This window comes from Mesoplodon densirostris, chromosome 16, assembly GCF_025265405.1.
Source record: "Mesoplodon densirostris isolate mMesDen1 chromosome 16, mMesDen1 primary haplotype, whole genome shotgun sequence".
NCBI classification, from domain to species: Eukaryota; Metazoa; Chordata; class Mammalia; order Artiodactyla; family Ziphiidae; genus Mesoplodon; species Mesoplodon densirostris.
In genome coordinates, this window is record NC_082676.1 from 54,844,430 (window position 1) to 54,868,056 (window position 23,627).

Consider the following 23,627-nt stretch of genomic DNA (forward strand, 5'->3'; position numbering starts at 1 on the left):
GAGTTTTCTTTTCTATTTGCGTTGCTGTTTTGGGGGGTGGTGCCACACCCTCCGTAAGGTTTGCTCTCAGGCAAGGCAGCAGGGGCCTCAGCGGGGGCCGCCTGGGTTCTCATTACGCCGCCTTCTGAAGCCGGGTCTGCTTCTGTGAAGTGGGGGTAGTAAACATCCACCTTGGGGGGCCGCCCTGAGGCTGCAGAGTCCCTTCGGTCAGGCTGCTGGCATAGCACATAGCATGGAGGGGTCGTGCTGAGTGCGGCTGTGACTGTCACCACAGTGAACTTCCAAGAAGATAAGGTGAATCTCGTTTTTCCCGGTACTGGGGACAGTGGTAGATAAACAAAACAGGCTGTATGGACTTACCTCAGATCCTTGGGTGACAGTCTCTCTGTGTTGACAGGAGGAAAGAGGCAGAAGTGTGTGGTGTCAATAAAATCTTTTTTTATAGAGAACAGCAACCTAGAAGTCCTCTTAAGAAAGCACTTCATAACTGTTTTCATATCTTACTTAAAAAGGTCTTGCAGCGAGGTTGGATTGTGAATGAGAAGAGAATACGTCTCTGTGTGTTGGTCGCACTCATGTGCACTGAGCCTCAGGATGCTGGTGAGGCTGTGTGACTGGTGAGCAGCAGAGTGAAGCAGACACCTTCTCCATTCCTCTGCCACCAGGAGCATTTGTGTTGAGCACATCCTTTTCCCCAGGAACCCCCGGTCATGCCAGAGCGAGGAGGTCAGGGGAGGCAGAATGGAGGCGAATAATAGCAGTGCCGATTATGGGACCCTTCCTTTCCGATGGGCTGGCTTTCCCAAGAACTCGGTATTAGCTGTCCTTTAATTTTATGTTAATGGTGCTTGAGTACAGGAGCAATGTCCTCTGTCCCCTCGGTTCTACCAAAAATGGGTCTTGAACCAGGGATAGGGAACGTAGCTCATCACTCATCCTAAACCAGTTAGAACTGTTGTGGACGCTGCTTCTTTTTTTTAAAAAAAAATATTATCCCATTGCTTCTATCTGACTACCTATCTATCTATCTATCTATTTACTATTTTTGGCCGTGTTGGGTCTTCATTGCTGCACACGGGCTTTCTCAAGTTGCGGCGAGTGGGGCCTGCTCTTCGTTTCAGTGTGCCGGCTTCTCATTGCGGTGGCTTCTCTTGTTGTGGAACACGGGCTCTAGGAATGTGGGCTTCAGTAGTTGCGGCACGTGGGCTCAGTAGTTGTGGCTCACGGGCTCTAGAATGCATGCTCAGTAGTGGCTCATGGGCTTAGTTGCTCCGCAGCATGAGGGATCTTCCCGGACCAGGGATCGAACCCGTGTCCTCTGCATTGGCAGGAGGATTCTTTTTTTTTTTTTTTGCATTACGCGGGCCTCTCACTGCTGTGGCCTCTCCCATTGCGGAGCACAGGCTCTGGATGCGCAGGCCCAGTGGCCATGGCTCACGGGCCTAGCCGCTCCGCGGCATGTGGGATCCTCCTGGACTGGGGCATGAACCCGTGTCCCCTGCATCGGCAGGTGGACTCTCAACCACTGCGCCACCAGGGAAGCCCCTGCAGGAGGATTCTTAACTACTGAGCCACCAGGGAAGTCCCTGGATGCTGCTTCTTAATTATTAAGAGTCTAGGGAGTAAGCCTTTTAATAGAAGCGGAGTCCATTCTCAACCTCTTCCAAATTTTGCAAATTTTGGAGTCAGGTGCCATGAAGAGTAAAAATCACACTGTTAACGAACGCTTAGAGCAGCCTCCCAGATTCTGGAAGACTTGAAACCAGTTGCACCCTAGTTTACCGAATGTATTTTTCCCTGGTACACAGGGTGTATTTTATCCTCATATCCCTTAACCAAAGTCCTTTATTTTGCCCCAACTCATGTTCATTTTACTTTGGGTTTCCCAAATTACTAGGATGGAAAGAATCTCCAAGGATTGGCTTGGTTTGATTGCCCTGAAAGTTAGTACACTGATTTTCATAAAGGTGAAAGACAAGGCAAGTCTAGGGGCACATTATAATATCCTGAAGCCTTTAGTGTGGGGCTTTTCAAGACTGGGAACTTAGTGCGTGTTTCCAAACTAGTTGTTGACTTCTTCAGGGAAGGGGGTGCTTGCCTCAAGCTGATTTTGCCTTATCTAATTTCTGCCTTGCAGTCTTGTTTGCCAAAAGATTTATTAGGCAAGCTGCTACCGTGGCTTTGTCAAAAGGCTACTTTTTAGAGAAACCTTAAAGGGCACCCACTCCACACCTCTACTTGGCATGCCAGCCCTGTGGGCCCCCAGGAGCTGTCCACATGTGGGCCCATTCTAGCCTTGTATTTGCTCTGGTTGCTTTAAAGTACACATCCCTCTGGCTTAATAACTTGTTTATCGTAACGATAAACAAATAATTTGTTGAAGTTAAAAAAATCAATCCCTGGATATTTGTTTAAACAGCTTGCCTCCTCCATGGCAGGATATCATATTAGTTTCCTATGATTCCTGTAAAAAATCACTGCAAGCTTGGTAGGTGCCTTAAAACAACAGAATTTATTCTTTCACAGTTCTGGAGGCCAGAAGTTTGAAATCAAGGTATAGGTACGGCTGTGCTCCTTCCAGAGGCTCTGTCTCCCTAGCATCTGGTGACTGCTGGCCCTCCTTGGCTTGCAGCCGCATCACTCCAATCTCTGCCTCCATTGTCCCATTGCCTCCCCCTCTTTGTGTGTCCTGTCTCCCTCTACCTTTCTCTTATAAGGACAGTTGTGATGGCGTTTAGGGTCCACTTGGATAGTTCAGGATATGTCCTCATCTTAAGGTCCTTAACCTAATTTCTAGTTATATCTGCTAAGATCCTTTGTCCAAATGAGGCAGTGTTCACAGGTTCTGGGAATTAGAATGTGGATATAACTTTTTGGAGGCCCACTGAATAGACATTAGTGAAGTCAGCATTCTTAGGTATTCCTTGCCTTGCTTTGGCCCTGGCTATGAACAAGTAGATAATAGTTATTTCCAAGACTATTTAACAGTTAATTTATACAATTCAAGGGTTAGCAGTGAGGGACTTCCTGCTGGTGCAGTGGATAAGACTCCACGCTCCCAATGCTGGGGGCCTGGGTTCAATCTCTGGTCAGGGAACTAGATCCCACATGCATGCCACAACTAAGAGTTCACATGCCGCAACTAAGGAGCCAGGGAGCTGCAACAAAGGAGCCTGACTGCCGCAACCAAGACCTGGTGCAACCAAATAAATGAATAAATAAATATTTTTTTAAAAAAGGTTAGCTGTACTCTAAGAAATTTAGACTAGCTAACAAATATCTTCTCCAATGAACATCTTCCACAGTTCAGAGGATTTCACCCACATTGACTGTAATTTCTGACAGCAGCCCTGAGGGGGTAGGTAATAGTGTCCCCATTTGAGAGCTGAGGCCATCTGCTGAGGGCCCCAGAAACCGCAGTCAGGGATAACCCAGGTCTGTCCGCAGCTGGGAATGGATTCTTCCTCCACAGCAACAGTCTCTAAAAGACATAGTTCTACGGTTAGTGGCACATTTTCTTAAGAGATAATGCTAGTATCTTTGAAAGATTTCTTTCTGTGTTTGGCTTGAGCAGTGATTCTAAAAGACATTGACTTTGACCCTTGGATTGTGGGGGACTGGTTTCCTCTGACATTTTACAATCTGCTGTTTTACAGGCCCTGCGGACGTTGCCTTTGTACAAGGTTTAGTTTAACACTTTTATTTGATGTACTTTGATATGGTTCATTTGATGGAGACTGTTTACATGAGCTGCTGGTTTTCTTTCTTTCTTTCTTCTTTCCTTTCTTTCCCCCCTCCTTGTTGCTTGCGTTATTTCTCTGCTTGAGAAGGGACATAAGTTGGCTTCGGGACAAATGTCGGGTAATGTTGTATTTGTCAAAACATCAAGTGGCTAGATGGAAATTGCATGCGCCCCACCCCCCGCGTGAAATGGAAATAGCTGGTGCCCCAGTAACGCTCCTGTAGACAGCGGTTGCCCTCTTATTTTACACGAGAGCTTTAGTGAGCAAAACAAATGAGCTTATTTTGTGAGAGATGTCTGCATGCTTCCTACCCTGTATGATAAAATCAGTTTTTTATAGCGCATAAATATGTATAATGATGAGCCCTTGCATACAAGGTTCTTATGAAGTGCTTTTACTGCTGTGCCCTGAAGGAAATACCAAGACCATTTGCAAGTACAGTAGAGCTGGCAGTCGTTAAAGGTTTCAATTTTCTTTTGGAAGGCTTGGGACTTGGGGTGAGGTACAAATTAATTCACCGCTTAAATTGTGTTGAGATTAGATTTTACTCGACATTTCTGTATTCCAGTCTTCAATGGTATAAAAGGAGTGCAGTTTTACTTGGAAATCTCTTTTTTTTTTTTGAGGTAAAGCTTTTTAGGAAGAGAAGTGTAGTCTTGATGAAAGCAGATGAGCAAATGCAAATTTTTACTCATTTATTGAAATACTGAGTTTCTAGATGGAAGAATGAGAAGCTTGGAGGCTGGAGGATTTTCCTTTTGCTCAGGCAAGACACCAGAATAAACACTGTTCTCCTTTATGAAGACATGCCGTAACATCAGACATCCTTCTAGATCATTCAGGCCTGTGTGTATGTGTACAAATCTGACCTACGTAAAATAAGCATTCAGATACCTCAGTGTCTCGCTCAACCCTGAGATGTGCTGATGCACTGGCTTTCCTGATGGTGATCATGGTGTGTGGGGGCAGGTGTGACTGGAAGGCCCGATGCCCAGGTAGCCCAGATAGCAGCTCTTTCTGCACTGCAAACATGGGAAGGTTGTCCTTTTGACCTGTGCCTATATGGCTCTCTTCTCTGCTCGGTCATCCTAGTTGCCTTCCTCAGTGTACCCAGAGCTCTTCTCAGACAGCAACATCATTTCTTGTATCTGGACTCTGCCCCATCACACAAAGCTATAATTTAATCAGATCTTAAAGGATTACCAAAAAACCCCATGGACAGCAGGCTCACTGTTTCACATGGAGGCTTTGGAAGTAGCTCAGGTTAAAGCCCGATGGGAGTAGGTACCCAGCAGAGAGAAGGCAAGAGCCTTTAGTGTAGGGCTTGTAGTGGGAGGCTTTGGGTCTGAGTCTGTCTCTGCTCCCATGATGGCCAAGGGTGAGCCACTGGACTTGGGAAAACCTGCTTCCTCATTCCTTGTATGACAGGACTGATGCCTACCTGTCCTCCAGACACCAGAGCATCAAATGAGGCTGAATGTGCCATAAAAAATACTGTTATTTTAGTCAGGGACTTTATCCTTTAAAAAAGTAATATATATTTTTCCTGACTGAAACACAAATTACCCACTCGTAATTCCACCAGCCAAAAAGAAAAAAAAAAAAAAAGTTGTCATTTTAGTGTTATTTCCTACTAGTGTGTTTTCTATCTCTATTTCATTTATTGAGTTGTACTATTTATATAATTTTGTAACTTAAAAAAATACAGTAAAGGATTTTACAGAAGACAGTAAAACTAGTGGTTAGCAGCATCATGTCACTGGCCTTCGGTGGTTTGTCAGGTGGATATATCATTGTCCACTTATAACCTAACCTTTGTGTTGGGCCTTTTGTCAGATGCACGTCCACTGCACTGCCCTGGGCATTACTGGTTTTTCTGCCAGTTGCTTCTTAAAGTGGCCCTCAGTGCACCTCACTGATTCACTGTCTTTCTCTGCCATCAGTTGACAGCATTGGAAAGCATGCTGCTGCAGGAGCAAAATTAAATATTTTATTTCATTTCTGAATAGAATTATTGGCTTTACACATAGACTCGGTCATGCAGAATTTTAACAAGCTGTAATGATCTTTTTGATTCCCCGAGGATTGAGCCTACGTGCAAAGTATTCCTGATTGACCTTCAGGACTTCCTGTGTGCATTTTTTTTCCAAAGGATGTATACAGCCATTTCTTTTCCATAGCACTTTATTTATTTATTTATTTATTTATTTATGCCCCACGGCATGCAAGATCTTAGTTCCCGGGATCAAATCTGCACCCCCTGCAGTGGAAGCATGGAGTCTTAACCACTGGACCGCCAGGGAAGTACCTCTGTGTGCATTTTTGAATATCACCTTTGCCCTTTTTGCTTTCTTGAGCACAGCTGCATAAAATGGGTTAATACTGGCACTGTTTTGCAATCCTTTTTTATTCATTGGACAACTAGGGAATGGTTCAGATAAGCCATAGTCCAAGGCAAGCTATTGTGTCATCAAAGAATAACTTTTGATCTTAGTGTACTTCTTTTGAGCTGCTCAGTGTGTTTTGTGGTTGCCAGAATCTGGCTCTGAAACTTGTTGGTAAGGTCGGAGAATTTTGATAAGCTTGGAGACATCTGATTCTTTGTATGTATGTGAGTGTTCCTCCTTCCAATGTTGGCCAGCCTTAGGTGCTGCTTTAGTGGTTAAAGTTTGTGATGCTGGAGGTGCTGATTTGTGGCCAAGTCACAGAAAGGGTTGGACTTTTGCCAGTGAGTTGCCAAGAAGGTAGTTTAAGTAATCTTTTTTTTTACTTTCTTCTTAAAAATGAGAAAAACAGCTGTCAGCAATAATTTTCCCCAATTTATCTCTTGCAGAGAACCTAGTTGCATGCCACAGTTCAGCTCCTGGTTTCTGGGAGTGGTGGAAGCCTTATGTTATTGCTTCCTGGATTTTGAGGTAGTCCTTGGTGTTTGTTGTAATCGTTTTGTGTTTTTCTAATCCAAAATGATTTACTGTAAACAAATCATTAAGACTAATACTTTTTTGGACAAGTTGACACAAGTCATTATTATCCAGCTGACCAATGAATCATCATGAATGGCAATTGACACAGCCTTGAACGTACTCTTTTTCTGTGAACCCAGTGATTTCAGTTCCCAGATTCTGAGTCAGTAGGGCGTAGGTGGGGCCTAGGAATTTACATATCTGTCCAGATGCCGATCTGGGGACTAGGGAAGCACATTTTGATAAGTGCTCAAGGTTCTAGGCTCCTAAGGAGCTTTATGTCTGAAATGAAATTCTTCTGTGACTACGGGCCTTCTTACACAGTCTAGGTCACAGTGTCATATCGCCCTGGTCAGAAAAGAATGTTAGCAGATGGCTTTTCATGAGTGCCATGCAGCATATGGGCAGCAGAGGTGGGTAGCTGTTTGGGACATAAAGCCATTGTACACAGCCTATTCTGTGTAGCCTATTAAGGAGGCTGAGCTGAATTCACCCAGCCTGCTGAGTGAATGACCCTGAGTATGCTGTGTTCTACCCTTGGATCTTTCTAGACATGTTTGAAAGCCGAGATAAACAGCATTACCAGTGTTAACATAGAACACTAAAAAACTGACAAATGCCAAAAAGAGTAAAATTTGTGTCATAGCATCTAGAATATGAACTTGAGTCATGTAGTTTACCAGGATAGAATCCTGGTGTAAAATTGGCCCTTGTATCAAATGGGGATTTTAATTTTAGTCTTTGACAGAGTTCATGTCAGTCCTTTGGAGAATAAGTGCTAAAATAATGTTTCACAAGGAAACTTGCAGGAACGTGGCAAGGGCCCCACACAGCCTTGAGTGTCTTTACCAAATTACAGCCGTCTTGAATCATCACTGAAACAGAAATAACGTTTCATGCAAGCCTTGGTCCGAATGTGTTTTTGATATCTGCAGATGAAAGGCCTCTTGAAAGAGACTGTTCTTCAATACAATCACAGGGAAGGAACATCCTTTCATGTGTTTATCAGCATTTCTGCTTGCCTAGTGCATTTCTTTATATGTTAAAATGAAAACTGTCCAGTCAGATGATCTACATGTGAGGTATTTTATCAAATCACTCTAGGGGGTCAGTGTAGGCCTTTTGACAGCCAGTTTGTATGAGGCATGCATGCAATGAAATGTTTTAATTTTCCCTCAAGAGGGCAGGGGTGCTACCAGAGCAGTGGCTTGCAAACCGTCTGACCTAAGGGGGCAGGGAGGCCCTGGCGCATTTACTTTGGTTCTGTTCCACAGACGCTCAGCTACAGTTTTAGAATTGGTTTCCCAATTGTATGGGGTGCAGTCTGCCAAGTCACACACAGAATTGGTTTTCATGTTCTTCCAGGGTTTGGGGTGATTCACTTCTCTCTAAAGCCCAGGCATGAAGGTGGAGGCGTAGGGAATGAGTGAGAAGGGCTATTAATATAATTCATCTGAAATTTGAAAGGGGTTTCTATTTAGTTAAAGTATTGAGTAAGCAAACAAGATAGTGTAGGATTAACTAACTTAAAAAAATCTTCTTGAGTGTTTTCACTGAGAATAAATTTTTACTTAGTTTAAGCAGAAATGATACTTAAAATCCAGATGAAATATTAGAGAACAAAGAGCCAGTGTAATGCTTGACAAAAGATATCTTTAAAAAATTCTTTTTAAAATATTTGCATGGTGAGAGAATTGGGAAAGTCTGCTTTTTAACTGTCATCCTTGTTTGTATTTATGGGACAGTAGGTTTTCTAAACTTGTTGAGGCCACATGATCTTAGGAGGAAAACAATATTTTAAAAAGAAATAAAGCAATTGCAGACTCAGCCTTGTGATTTCACTTTGTATTTGTCTCCCCCACAGCAGGTGAAGTAGTGCATAGGGTACACAAGATTGATTCTACTAACATTTTCAATTGGACTTTCTCTAAGAACATCTCTGGTTATTTCCCCTGGACCTCTTGGTTCTGGTAGCCTCTATTTTTTCTTTCTTTTTTTTTTTAAATTTATTTTTCATTGAAGTATAGTTGAATTACAATGTGTTAATTACTGCTGTACAGCAGAGTGACTCGGTTATACATACATACATTCTTTTTCATTTTCTTTTCCATTACGGTTTATCACAGGATATTGAGTATAGTTCCCTGTGCTATACAGTAGAACCTTGTTGCTTATTCTATTTTCTTTTCTTTTTTTTGGCTGCGCTGGCTCTTCGTTGCTGCGTGCGGGCTTTTCTCTAGCTGTGGCGAGCGGGGGCTATTCTTCGTTGCGGTGCGTGGGCTTCTCCTCGCGGTGGCTTCTTTTGTTGCGGAGCACAGGTTCTAGGCACGCGGGCTCAGTAGTTGTGGCTTGCGGGCTCTAGAGCACAGGCTCAGTAGTTGAGGTGCATGGGCTTAGTTGCTCTGCGGCGTGTGGGATCTTCCCGGGCCAGGGATCGAACCCATGTCCCCTGCATTGGCAGGCAGACTCTTAACCACTGTGCCACCAGGGAAGTCCCTCTATTTTCTTTTTTAAGTTTAAAAAATAGTACTAAAAGGAATTTTTAAAAACAAAGTTTCCCAAAACGATTGGCTTTTTTGGGGGGTGGGGTGGTGGGGAGTAGTTTTTATTTTTGGTTTAATGATATCAGTGTTTTACAAAGCTGTCAAAATAGTATAAAATTTCATGCTTTTTTAAAAATTAAAATTGTACCACAAGTTATTGATGTTTTGAAGTTTTTGAAAATTATCTTGAAGTTAATTTTGATCGTTTAATATTCTGTTGAAATGATGAACTGTAATTTACCAACCCCCACATAAATTGAACCTGGAGGTTGATTTTGATTATTGGTGCATTTGACGGTATAGCAGTGAACATCTTGTTGATTCAGCTTTTATTCTTCTGTTGAAATTTGGGTACACATTTTAAATTGTTTTTATGGTGCTTGACTTTTATATGTTCCTTTAACTTTTACTGAAAGTTTTCTTGATGTGGTTTTTAAAGCTGGGAGCCATCTCTAAATTTACTAGATGGAGAATTGAAAATTATGTGAAGCATAAAAATATTGATCCTTATAACCCAGGACTAACTTTTCAGGTTCTGGTTGTCAGTAGTAATAACAGTTACTTTCGAGGGGAACCTACTGTGTGCTGGGTGCTTTATATGTCTCATTGTCTTCTGGCATTGCAGGCAGTATTCATTAAATTTGGTAAACCAGCTACCAGAACCAGAATAGTATACTTGAGACTAAATTAGTGAACTAAAAATAAATTTGGTTTCTTAGCCATAGGATTTGGTTTATTAAATTGTAGGCTAGGCAACAAGTTCTCAAACCACAGAGTACCAGGACTTCGTTTTTTCTGGCATTAACCGAACAGTGGTATTCATGCTGATGGTTCCATTTGTAAACTAGATCATGCCCTGCCTGGCTTTTGAATGCCTGGTAATAATGTGACTTAATTGCGGGTCAGTGAAGCCAAACTAATTGCTTGTTGGGCACTTGGATTGCCTTTTTAATTTGCTGTATAATGCGGTCACTACCAGAAATGCACAATATGTTATCTGAATAAAGCTCATTAAAATCATCTTACAAACAGCAGAATGCCTGATATCTTGTCCATAATCATGCAAATAAAAGCAAATCGAATGGCATTACAGAGAGCTGTAACTTAGAAGTACTCTTTTAAAAGTGCCTTTGTATCCATTTTGGAAGTATACATAAATGATTGCTATGGTTTATATCCGTGTGATAGGTTTTTTTTTTTTAAGCAAGGATTATTTTGCTTTGCGCTCTTAATATGTTTTAAATGGCAGTAATGACATGAGCTTTTGAGACGGTCACTTATTTAAGACGGTGCAGTTCACCCAGTAAGATTAGTATTCATCCAATGACTGCATTCAGTTAAAAAAAAAAAAAAAGACATCAGTGACACATTCTTAGCTCACAAAACACCAGTCCATAAGGGTTACCTTTACAGTTGTGGGGACAGTTGTTCATAGGAGGTTAAGGTGGTTAGCAGTCTGTAGTACTTGTTTTCTCTCTGTTTCTCTGGACCAACAAGGCAGCTCTTTGACTCTTCGATTACGAATTTTTTTCATTTAACTAATACTTATTGAGTAGCTCCTGAGAGCCAGGAGCTGTTGTAGGTGTTGGGGGTACCAGTTTTTTTCTTCTATTTGTGATAAATATTTAGCCCTAGAGAAAGATGTGAAGTGAATCTTAAGACCCTTTAAAATGATTTTAGAAATAGGGTAATATAACTAAGAAGCTTCTACAAAAGAATTTAATAGATGCCTATATCTTTTTTTTTTTTAGCTAAATAAACATGCCTATATCAGTCTTTTTTTAATAGAAGTTAGTCCATTATCCATTTTTCTTTTCTTTTGGTAGGCTATTTCTCATGAGAGTCATGGATATCCCCTATCTGAACTTGGAAGGACCAGACTGTAAGTGAATTTTTATTTTCTCGTTGCATCTGCATATTTAAGTGTGTGGTCTGGAAGGGATAACAGGAAAAGTATTACTGAAGAAAGAGCTTTATTCACTTAAAAATAGCCAGTGATTTTGTGGTTGATATGAATAGTATGCTTAAGTTAATGTTACCCTTGGGCCTTGATTAACTCATCTCTTTACTTACATTTTCCAGTTTATACATGAGTTGAATTTAAAAAAAATATGTCTTCTCATCATTACTTCGTTTTCACTCAGAACTCTAAATTCATAATTTTTATAAGTATATATGTGATAGATTTTAAGATGTGCTAGCCATGTCAATAACAGTACATTTTCTATTTTTCAATTATTTGAGTATGTATATATTTAAGTTTAGTGGGTGGATTTTTTTTTTTTTTTTTTCACTGAAAACCTCAGAAAGCCAGTCTATTTGGGAGGTGGTTGCTTCTTCTTCTGATTTTTCTTTTCCATTGCTGTTTTCCTAGCCTGGTTTATTTGCCTTAATATATGCCAATAGGCATAGAGAAATGGGTGAACTACACTTTGTACTTGATGATAATCATCATTGTAATAATAGTTTGAGGACATACTGTGTTGCACTCTATATTAGACTTACGTTTAAATCTGTCATTCTCACAGCAATTCTACGAGCTGAATATCATCATCCCCAGTTTATAACCATGAGTGGCTGGAGTGGTTAGGTCTCTTGCTTAGAGTTGCACAGTTAAGTGGTGGGTCTGGGATTAGAAAACAAGATTGTGACTCAAGACTGCCTCTGCTCAAACACAGTCCATTTAACTTGGACACTGCATTATTATTATTATTATTATTATTATTTTAACTAAATAAACATATGGACAACTAGATTAAAAGGAGAAAGTTAATTGTTTAGTGAAACTTCTTGAACAGAGCAGTCTTTTTCTTTTTTTCTTTAAATAATTTTCCCAGGAACTTTATGAGCAAAGATGTTTCTGCATAGAATTGCTAGGGTTCAAATTGTTGTGGGTTCTGTAAAGTATCAGAGCATAAGGCCTAAGCTCAGATGGCAGTGTCCTTCCAGTCAATCCCAAGAATGCTTTCAGGGGTCATTTGGTAGTCATGAGGCATTCATAACGATTCCCCAAGTTAGCCAGGGCTTAGTTTCCTCAAAGAACCACTGGTCTGTTGTCCACTTTTCAGCTATCAACCTTTCATCAAAAATTTGTCTTGTAGTGCAGCCTAAACGTGATCATGTCCTCCATGTGACATTCCCCAAAGAATGGAAAACCAGTGACCTTTACCAGCTTTTCAGTGCCTTTGGTAAGTAAAGCATAAGTACAGCTGTACTTCTAGGATCCTGCTCCTCTTTTGGTCTAGATGGTCAAAGGTATACAGATGGCTTTAGCTTGGGCATAAACAAGGATTAATATGCAAGGTTTTAATCTCACTCATGGCATTTCTGGAGTTTGATATGCTGCTGTCTTTGTGCTAATGTGATCTGAGGAACTTTGCTAGCATCCCACAATAGAGTGCTATTGTTAATCCATGGAAAGCAAGATACAGTTACTATGACTGCCCCTTACTGCCAACCATGGGAAATAAGTCTGGGCTAAGGATAAATTGTTTTTAAGATTAAATTCAGAGAGAATGTCTGTTTCATAAGGGCAGGCAGTTGCTGCTTGACATCGAATAGTCCAGGCAGACAAGCACAGATGTTTGAGAGGACCAAGATATGTGATATGTATGAGGTAGGGCGGTTCTTCTGTTACCTTTTTATCAGGTCAGGCAATTAGGTTAAATTGAACAGTCTTCTGATTAGGGTTTATAAAGGCCATTCTGATTGTAAGTCTTCAGCAATGTCTCTTTATTTTAACAAATAAAGTATTTAAGCTATTGTCTTTGGAAATTTGTGAATAAAGTGGAGGCAGCAGAAACCTAAATGTCCAATAATAAGAATGTTCAGTGAATGTTTATGTGTCTCCCCAACAGACTAGTATGTAGCCATTTTAAAAAGAGTTGAAGAGTTTGTTAAAAGATGGTAAAGTGTTTATATTTTAACATTTATAGTAAAAAGCAGATACAAAGTAGGATTCCTGTATAACTAACATTTTTTTTAAACTTTGTGTAGAAATCAAACTGAAAGGAAGCATCATGCTCTTATCACTGAATGTTTCAGATAGGATTGTTTTCTTCCTGTTTATGCTTTTCTGTATTTCCTAAAATAAGCATATATTAGCTTTTATAAGTACAAAACGTTATGCACTTAATTTTCAGGAAAGTAAGTGAACGTAGGTATGTTTCTGGAAAGTTATCCTAATCTTTGCAGATAGTCTAAATGACTTCTGAAATTCTAGTCCTGCTTTTTTTTTCTTTCTTTTTTTTTTTTGGCTGAGTTGGGTCTTCGTTGCGGTGCACAGGCTTCTCATTGTGGTGGCTTCTCTTGTTGCAGAGCATGGGCTCTAGGTATGCGGGCTTCAGTAGTCATGGCACACGGGCTTAGTTGCCCCGCGGCATGTGGGATCTTCCCAGACCAGGGCTCGAACCCATGTCCCCTGCATTGACAGGTGGATTGTTAGCCACTGTGCCACCAGGGAAGCCCCTAGTCCTGCTTTTTAATTTAAATGCAGGTACAGAAATGCAGTTGAATTTCACAGCTCATTTCTTTGTAAAGCTTTTTATGTTGTTTACCATTCTGTATTGCTTTTACCCCGATTTAGTCAAACTTTAATTAGCTAAATTAAGCAGAATGCTCTGAGTAGAATTTTTTTCATTTTAATTTTAAAAAGATTAGCTGTGTGATATTGAACAGGTAACCTCTCTGTATCTGTGTTTCCTTCTCGGAGATGATGTTGTTGATGATGATACCGCCTATTTCATAGGCATGTCATGAAGATTAAATGAGTTGATCCATGGAAGGCATTCAGAATAGTATGTGGCATACAGTAACTACTTATGACATGTTAAATATTATTATTTATCTAAAAAACATACAGGGTAGAGAGATAAGGAAATAATAGTAAGTAAATTTTATAATTGAAAGTCCGGCACCCCACTGTGCAGCAGGAAGTGAGAGTTTTTTCCTGTGGTGGAGAAACAAAGCAGTTTTCAAGTATTCCTAGCCTTTGAAAACTTTAGTAGATATTAAAAGATTTTTTTCATTGCTAAGTTCTGGTGATGTTTACCCATTTTTTAAAATTCCAGTTTTCTGTATTTTTTTAGGAAGAGTGGTAACAGATAGATCTCTGCTTTCCCTTCCTTTTCTCCAGCTCCCTGCCCCACTGTTCCTCTCCTGCCTCTCTTCAGGTCTCCTGCATTCCATTCTGATGCGTTTCGCTTTTTTTTTTTTTTTGGTAATTAATGGCACACATTATTTTTTTTCAAATTTATTTTTTTTAATTTTTGGCTATATCGGGTCTTAGTTGTGGCATGTGGGATCTTCCATGCAGGCTCTTCGTTGCAGTGTGGGCTTCTCTCTAGTGTGGCGCGCAGGCTTCAGAGTGCATGGGCTCTGTAGTTGCGGCTTGCGGGCTCAGTAGTTGCTGTGTGCAGGCTCAGTTGCCCTGCGGCATGTGGGATCTTAGTTCCCTGACCAGGGATTGAACCCGTGTCTCCTGCATTGGAAGGCAGATTCTTAACCACTGGACCACCAGGGAAGTCCCGCGTTTCACCTTTATTGAGGACTTGTCTCTATATGTGAAAATCATTTTGTTTACTATACTGCTTTCTGTTCCTCTGTGTTTTTCTTTTCTCTATTAGTCTGTCTTGGTTTCCTCTCTCCGATGCCTTCTTTACCTCGTCCTCCATCCCCTACCTGTTTTCTTTACCTGGTTTCTTTACCTGACCTTGAGATCATCATTGAATTTTTCTTATTTCTTGCTACATTGATTCATTTCATGTTCCCCATTCATAATTTTCAGAGTTTGAATCTCCAAAAAGAAATAGTTGGGCTTTTTTTTTTTTTTTTTTTTTTAGCATACGTGGTCTCTGATTTTTATTAGTGATCTTTTTTTTTTAATATACCAGGTTCATGGATTTTGAGTCTTTTAGTACATGAAACTGGTATATTCCTTCATTTATTTAGGTCTTCATTAGTTTTTGTTTGTTTTTTTATTTTGGCCTGACTGCACAGCTTGCGGGATCTCAGTTCTCTGACCGGGGATTGAACCCAGGCCACGGCAGTGAAAGTGCCAAATCCTAACCACTAGACCACCAGGGAACTCCCTGTTAGTGATCTTGATTGGAAAAATGTCTCCAGCCCTGGCATGAGATTGGGTTGAATGATAAACTGCCTCAGGATTTAATCCAGAAGGATCTATCTTTTGTTTTTAAAACAAATTTTTAAAGCTGCTTCTTTTTTCCTGGTTTGTCTGTTTTCTTGAAGTTTTTTTTAAATTTATTTTTGGCTGCGTTGGGTCTTCGTTGCTGTGTGCAGGCTTTCTCCAGTTGTGGTGAGCAGGGGCTACTCTTCATTGTGGTGTGCGGGCTTCTCATTGTGGTGGCTTCTCTTTGTTGTGGAGCACGGGCTCTGGGTGCGTGGGCTTCAGTAGTTGTGGCACATGGGCTCAGTAGTTGTAGCACATGGGCTTAGTTGCTCTGTGGCATGTGGGATCTTCCCGGACCAGGGCTCAAACCCGTGTCCCCTGCACTGGCGGGCAGATTCTTAATCACTGAGCCACCAGGGAAAGCCCCTTTCTTGAAGTTTTAACTGAAATAGCTTCAGTGGTAGATTTAAGTTTTAGTTCTCTGTAGTGCTGAGATTTTGATCAAATTTTAAACTAGCACCTCATCTCTCTTTAAATTGATGGATATTCTGAAATATATCAGATGTACAAATGGAATCTGATAGCTATCTAAATAGTTAAATGCTTACTCTTAATTCACTGTTACAGGTAACATTCAGATATCCTGGATCAATGACACATCAGCATTTGTTTCTCTCAGCCAACCTGAACAAGTACCAATTGGTAAGTCTTTTGGACCTTTGTTTTGTGTATTAATGAAAAGTGGGAGCTTGCCCACTTCCCAGTCTAAACGCTGTGGGTTCAGTCAGCTGATTCACAAGCGTTGCTGCCCGGTTTGTTTTGAGCTTGTCTCTAAAATAAAGGAAATAATTAGTAAGTATCATGTGTAGATGAGAAAATAAGACAAATGTATTGATTCCTTATATACACTATATCATATACTTTTTACTTTTCTATTCCTTTCCCATTGCCCTTTTTCTGAAATGATTTGTATGTTTACTATTTGAGGGTTAGAAATAGCAAATTGAGAGGAATAGGGGACAGACACCAAAAGGTGATCCCTGTATTGACCTGTTTGCCTCTGTACTTTTCTCATTTATTTATAATTTTTTGTGGTTTATTTATTCCATTAAACTTGTGTCAAATACTTGTTTTACGAACAAATAAACTGAAAGATATTTTATCTGCTTCTAAATTAGGATTGTAAAAAGGTGGAATGCTACCTCTCTTATTGTTGGACCCTAAATGATTTTGATATTAACCATCACAAAACAGTCTATTTTCTTAGGATGAAAAGCTATTGAGTTAAATATTGAAGAAAATATATATTGTTAAGCTGCTTCTTCAGACAGATTTCAAGTTCCCTGGTGCTTAATAATGTAATTTTTCTTTTTATTAAATGAAGTGCCACAGACTAAAACTATATAACTCTGATAATGTAGCTATATGAGCAATTATATGAAAATTTCTACAAATACACAAATTCAGGTCAGAGTATTTTTGGTATTTAAGAAAATTATATAACCATTGCAGGAATATATGCTATGTTATAGAAATGAAAAGTTTAGGCTCTGGAGTCATATTACTACACTACCTTTGGCTGTGTGACCTTGGACACGGTATTTAATCCTGACAAGCTTCTGCTTATCTCTATAAACTGAGGATGATGTTATGGATTTTTTAGGGTTATTATGAGGACTGCATGAGATGATTATGTTTATAAAGCTTGACATCACTATGAACTTTTATTATGGTTACTTAGCAGTAGATTTCAATGTGAAATGTACTTCAGGAGCTCATGACACCAGGAACAAGGTTGGATCCAGGGTGTGAATGATACTGCTAGTTAAATGTTTTTTAATATTTGCTTATTTCTGTGACCCATTTCCCCCACAATCCTTAGAAAGACAGTTTACCTGGAATCCAAAGGGACTGAATTCTTAGAGAATTGTTAGTGGGGGGCAGGGACCCTGAGATTAAGACTGTAGTGAGACTTCGGTGTAGATGAGAGAACACTGAATGTTAACTCCCCACCCGAAATCTCGTCACGCCTCCCCTGCTCACTCAGTGTCACACGTCAGCTTCCTTGCTGGTCAGCCTCAGGAGCCATGCAGTGGGAGAGAAGGGGATGCATAGACTTTGAAGCCACGCTGACACGGGGAGTAGTAACCTGCCTCCACCACCTGGCAGCCATGCATTTTTGGGCATGTTACATAAACTCTCTAAGCCTCAGGTTCTTCGTTTGAGTGACACAGATGATGATAGTTAGTTCCTTTGTGAAATGAGATCAGGGATGTTAAGTTCCCAGCAAAGAGCCTGGCACTCCCCCAGCAGTGCTTGACAATTGGTAGTAATTATTGAAATACTTGCTTGGCCTCCCTTGCTATGAACAGTAAAGATGAGTGTGTGCAAATCTGAAATTTGTAAGACACTAGTGAGTAGTGCTTAGTTGAAAATACAAGCATAATTCCTTGTTTATGTGTGTGAGGTGTCAGAGCTTCTTTTATTGTTCCTGTTACACCATATTTGACGTGCAATAATGATTACTCCCTTACTTATTATTGAAAGTGTCTTTCAATAGTACAGTAGCTTTTAAGCTCAGTATTTTATTCAATGATACCTGAAATCAGGGAGCTACATTTCAGAATCATGTAGGTACAGAAGTCCTCTGATTTGCTTGTTTGCCCATCTTATTCTCTGTTGGATCCTCCTTTCGTGCCTGGCACGTGCCGTGGCGTGAGTAGATAGATGTGTGTGTGAACGGGTGATGTGGGGAGTAGGCCAAGATGAAACTGTGACCTTCTTACCTTTTTTCCTCCTAGGTTAAGAAGTTAGATGACTGTTGTCTTTTGATACATGCGGCTGTACTAGTAAAGTCTAATTTTCCATGATAGTCTCTTTTCTGGCACAAATGACAGCCCTTGACATAAATCCCTGGTGGTGCACGTGCTGTGCCTACGACCGCAGTTTCTTTGCCAGCAGCCATCTTTTTTTTTTTTTTTTTTTAGTTTCTGCTTTATAACAAAGTGAATCAGTTATACATATACATCTGTTCCCATATCCCTTCCCTCTTGCGTCTCCCTCCCTCCCGCCCTCCCTATCCCACCCCTCCAGGTGGTCACAAAGCACCGAGCTGATCTCCCTGTGCTCTGCGGCTGCTTCCCACTAGCTATCTACCTTACGTTTGGTAGTGTATTTATGTCCCTGCCTCTCTATCGCTTTGTCACAGCTTACCCTTCCCCCTCCCCATATCCTCAAGTCCATTCTCAAGTAGGTCTGTGTCTTTATTCCTGTCTTACCCCTAGGTTCTTCATGACATTTTTTTCTTAAATTCCATATATATGTGTTAGCATACGGTATTTGTCTTTCTCTTTCTGACTTACTTCACTCTGTATGACAGACTCTAGGTCTATCCACCTCATTACAAATAGCTCAATTTCGTTTCTTTTTATGGCTGAGTAGTATTCCATTGTATATATGTGCCACATCTTCTTTATCCATTCATCGGATGATAGACACTTAGGTTGCTTCCATGTCCTGGCTATTGTAAATAGAGCTGCAATGAACATTGTGGTACATGACTCTTTTTGAATTATGGTTTTCTCAGGGTATATGCCCAGTAGTTGGATTGCTGGGTCATATGGTAGTTCTATTTGTAGTTTTTTAAGGAACCTCCATACTGTTCTCCATAGTGGCTGTACCAATTCACATTCCTGCCAGCAGTGCAGGAGTGTTCCCTTTTCTCCACACCCTCTCCAGCATTTATTGTTTCTAGATTTTTTGATGATGGCCATTCTGACTGGTGTGAGATGATATCTCATTGTAGTTTTGATTTGCATTTCTCTAATGATTAATGCTGTTGAGCATTCTTTCATGTGTTTGTTGGCCAGCAGCCATCTTTTACTCAACCATCCCCCACCCCCAGGGCTTGGCTTCATCTTACTTGCCTCCTCGTCTCAGCCTAAACATCCGTGTCTTCAGATGTTTTCTCTGGCTCCCTTTGCAGGGGATCAGACCCCATTCTCTGTGCTAGCCTGGTATCCTTTCTTAGTATGCCTTGCTTGGTTGTCTTCCCAGATAGACTGAGAGCAGGGACCATATCTCTTGTTTGCCATTGTGTTTTCAGTGCTTAGAGTCGTAATGTCTGATGTTAGTAAGTGTATGTTAAATAGTAGTTGAGCTGAATAAATGACATTCAAGGTGTTATGACTTAGAAACGCCATTTTGTGCCTGATGGTTGTATCTCATGTCTCTCACCTTTTGCTGTGATTTCTGAAATTATGCAGATGTTTTCTTGAAAGACAATATAAAATTTGTTTTTTATAGTGGTAGTTTTACCAATGAGAGAGACCCAGGGTATCTAATGTGCCGCAAATCCTATTAATGTTATCTTAAACAAATTACTTATTCATTTCAGCGGAAACAGAGGGCTTGTTAGATCAATAACGTAATGTTGGAAAAATCATTAAATGCCTATTTATATAGCAGCTTGTAATGGCTTCTTTGGCTCGGTTACAAACTATTTTTGATTTACACTTACGGAGTTGCTTTTTAACTGACACCTGCCTTTTTCTTTTGGTAGTGCTAAGTCTAATCAAGATTTCTTTAAAGCCATTTTCATTAATATGAAAACTCTTTTTCAGGTCTATTGAAATTATTAAAACTCTTCTACTGAGTGCCATTTAGTTCGATTCCTGTTGCATTTTGTTTGCTGCTGCTGTGAAGATAAAAGAGTCCCTGGTTGCTTTGAGGTTCAGATAGTGAAAACCCATCCAAGCTATGTTTTCATATTCTTCCCCTCTGGCTTTTCAGGGAAGACAGCACGTGGCCAGTGTGGGACTTGATGCCATGGAGGAGATCACTTAGCCTCACTGTTTGAGAATTTTTCTCAGAGTAATCGAATAAGAAATCACCTGTAATGGTCACATCTGAATACCTCAGACACATTTAGGATTTTTATATATCTAATATAGTTTTGTTAAATGGGGAAAAGAGCTCAACAATATTTCAAATGTATTAGCTCTTCCTAGTCATACTCTCAATAGTTAGACATTGTCTTGAGTGTCCTTAGATATATTATAAGGCATTATCTCTCTGCCTGTAAGTTTTATAGAAATAGCTTGAGGAAAATAACCTTTTCATTTGTTTTGAAAGGCCGGAGATTAGAGTACGCCATGAATACTACAGGAAAATTTTAAAAAGCAAAAATTGATGAAGGCACTTTAGTAGAGGTAAAAACCTATTGGTTATTTTGTAAAACCAGCCCCAATTCAGGGAGTTATAGAAATTCCCGATATACTGCCTTAGGAGCTTGTTCAGGATGATTTGTTGGGATGGGGGGAGGTACTAGGCTTCACAGCTTCACTTCAGTCCACAGTATGAGTGTGCTTATATAAAATCATCCTTTTAAAAGCGTAGCTTTTGATTGTGCTGAACAGATAAATATTAGAGTTGTTATACGACTTTTGAGGCGATTATTCGGTACTGGATTTGCTAAAAGGCTGCTTATAACTTTAAACTTTACCTGTGCTTTTTGTTAGCCTTTTAATGTTTACCAAATCTGTAGTGATAACTGTTTTTCATTCATGGGATTGATTTGTGTTCTCGTTTTTCCTCAGTCACTCTAGCTAGGGGTTCCTGATTTTGTTGCTCTTTTCAAAGAACCAGCTTTTGGCTTACTTCATTTTTCTCTGTTTGCTGGTGTCTGTTTTGTTGGTTTCTGCTTTTTTGTTTTCTTCTTCTTCTTCTTCTTTTTTTTTTTTTTTACTTGCTTTGGGTTTACTTTGCTCTTCTTTTCCAGTTTCTTGAGGTAGAACGTTATGTGATTTTTTTTTTTTAAGTCTTAAAAATTTTTTGAGCCTGGCTTCCTATAGTTTAGCAGTCAGCCCGTGATTGGTCAGGTGTTGTGCTTGAACACCTGGAGCCAGTAAGGCTCTCACCCTTTGCCAATGAGGTTGGGGAACATTCAGCATCCAACCTTCAAGCAGTTCACAGTTTGCCCCAGTTTCCACTTTCGGCTGGATCTCCATTCTCCTATGTGAGGGCACAAGGCCTCAAGCCCAGCTAACAGTGTGTGTGTAGCTAAGACTCTCTCCCAGTCATTGATTTTGACCTCTTTTTGTTTCTAATACAAGCATTTAAAGCTATAAATTATCCTGTAAGCACTGTTGCAGGTGCATCCCATCAATTATATGTTGCTTTCATTATCATTAATTTAGATACGTTTTTCTAATTGCTCCTTTGACCCTGGATTATTTAGAAGTGTGTTGTTTAATTTCCAAGTACTTAGAATTTTCCTAATTTCTTATAGTTGCTAATTTGTAATTTAATTCTGTTGTGACTAGAAATTTTAATATGATTTTAGTCCTTTTTTTTTTTTTTTTGGTACGCGGGCCTCTCACTGTAGTGGCCTCTCCCTTTGCGGAGCACGGGCTCCAGGCGCGCAGGCTCAGCGGCCATGGCTCACGGGGCCCAGCCGCTCCGCGGTATGTGGGATCTTCCCAGACCAGGGCACGAACCCGTGTCCCCTGCATCGGCAGGTGGACTCTCAACCACTGCACCACCAGGGAAGCCCAGTTCTGCCAGTTTTTGAGAGAGGGTGTTAAAATCTCCTATGATTGTGGAATTGTCTGTTTCCCCCTTTAATTTTGTCATTTTTGCTGTCATATATTTTGAGGCTGTGTTATTGGGTGTGTGCACATTTATGATTGTTTTGTCTTTCTGATAAATTGACTATCATTATGAAATGTCCTTCTTTATCTTTTGTATTACTATTATTTTTAAGTCTAACCTGATATTAATATAGTCAGTCTGTCCTTCTTGTGTTTTTAATGTTTGGCTGGTATATCCTTTTTCTGCCATTTACTATCAACCTATCTGTGTATATATAAAATAGTCTCTTGTAGACAGCATATAGTTGGGTATTCCTTTTTATTAATCCATTCTGATAACTGGCTTTTTATTGGAGTATTTAGTCCACTGACATTTAATGTAATTATTTATATGGTTAGGCTTGTCATTTTAAAGTTTGTTTTTTGTTTAGTCCCTCTGTTTTTTGTTCCTTTGTTTCCCCCTTTCCTGTCTTCTTTTGGATTATTCGAAAATTTTAAAAAGAATTCCATTTTAATTTCTGTATTAGCTTTTTAGTGCTATACCTATATGCATTATTTTTTAGTGGTTGCTTTAGAAATTTCAATATATATCCATAACTTTTCACAGTCCATTTAGAGTTCATATTCTCACATAGAAGGGAGAAAGCTTACATCCATATAGGTCCATTTACTCCAATTCCTATTGTCTTCCAGCCTGTAATTGGCATATGTATTACACGTGCTTTGATTATAAATCCCACAAAGTGGTGTTATAATTTTGCTTTAAGCAGTCATATGTATTTTAAGAAATTAAAAGGGGGACTTCCCTGGTGGTCCAGTGGCTAAGACTCTGTACTCCCAGTGCAGGGGGCCTTGGTTCAATCCCTGGTCAGGGAACTAGATCCCTCATGCTGCAACTAAAGATCCCGCGTGCCACAGCTAAGACCCGGCACAGCTAAATAAATAAATAAATATTTTAAAAAATTAAAAGGATAATTTAAAAAATTTACCCAGATATTTACCATTTCAGATATCTTCATTCATTCCTAAAGATCCAAGTTTCTTCAGGCTATCGCCTGAAGAACTTCCTTCAGTATTTCTTACAGTGCTGGTGTGGTGGCAACAGATTCTCTTAGTTTTTCTTTATCTGAAAATGTCTTCATTTTCCCTTCATTCATGTAGAATATTTTAGCTGGATATAGAATTCTGGGCTTTTCTTTCAGCATTTTAAAGATGTTCCATTGTCTTCTGGCCTCCATGGTTTCTGATGATAAGACTACAGTCATTTGAATCATTGCTGCCCTCTATGTAATGGGTTGTTTTTCTCTGGGTACTTTAAAGATGTTCTCTTTACTGTTGATTTTTTAGCAGTTTGAATATGATATACTTTGGCATGGCTTTCTTTGTAATTATCCTGTTGGGGTTGACTGAACTTCTTGAATGTATAGATACATGTCTTTTACTAGATTTGGGAAGTTTTTAGACATTATTCAAATATTTTTTCCCTGTGCTGTATTCTCTTGCCTCTCTGTTTGGGATTTCAACTACCTATATGTGGGAGACCTTTTGCTATTGTTCCTGTGTTTCCTGATGCTCTTTTCATTTTTTCCTACCTTCTTTTTTTTTCTCTTCTTCAGATTGGATAATTTCTGTTTATCTACAAGGGCACTGACTCTTCC

The 23,627-nt window shown here is 39.9% G+C and overlaps 1 protein-coding gene across 4 annotated transcripts in view; it reads left to right on the top strand.

Annotated features, from left to right (window-relative positions):
- Positions 1-23,627, top strand: part of PARN (poly(A)-specific ribonuclease) — a 160,699-nt gene that overhangs the window by 44,751 nt on the left and 92,321 nt on the right. For all 4 annotated transcript variants that reach the window (XM_060078713.1, XM_060078714.1, XM_060078717.1 and 1 more), the window contains exons 19-21: positions 11,076-11,131; positions 12,351-12,437; positions 16,007-16,081. In XM_060078713.1, the coding sequence (XP_059934696.1) occupies positions 11,076-11,131; positions 12,351-12,437; positions 16,007-16,081 (218 nt within the window). The remainder of the gene's footprint in view (positions 1-11,075; positions 11,132-12,350; positions 12,438-16,006; positions 16,082-23,627) is intronic.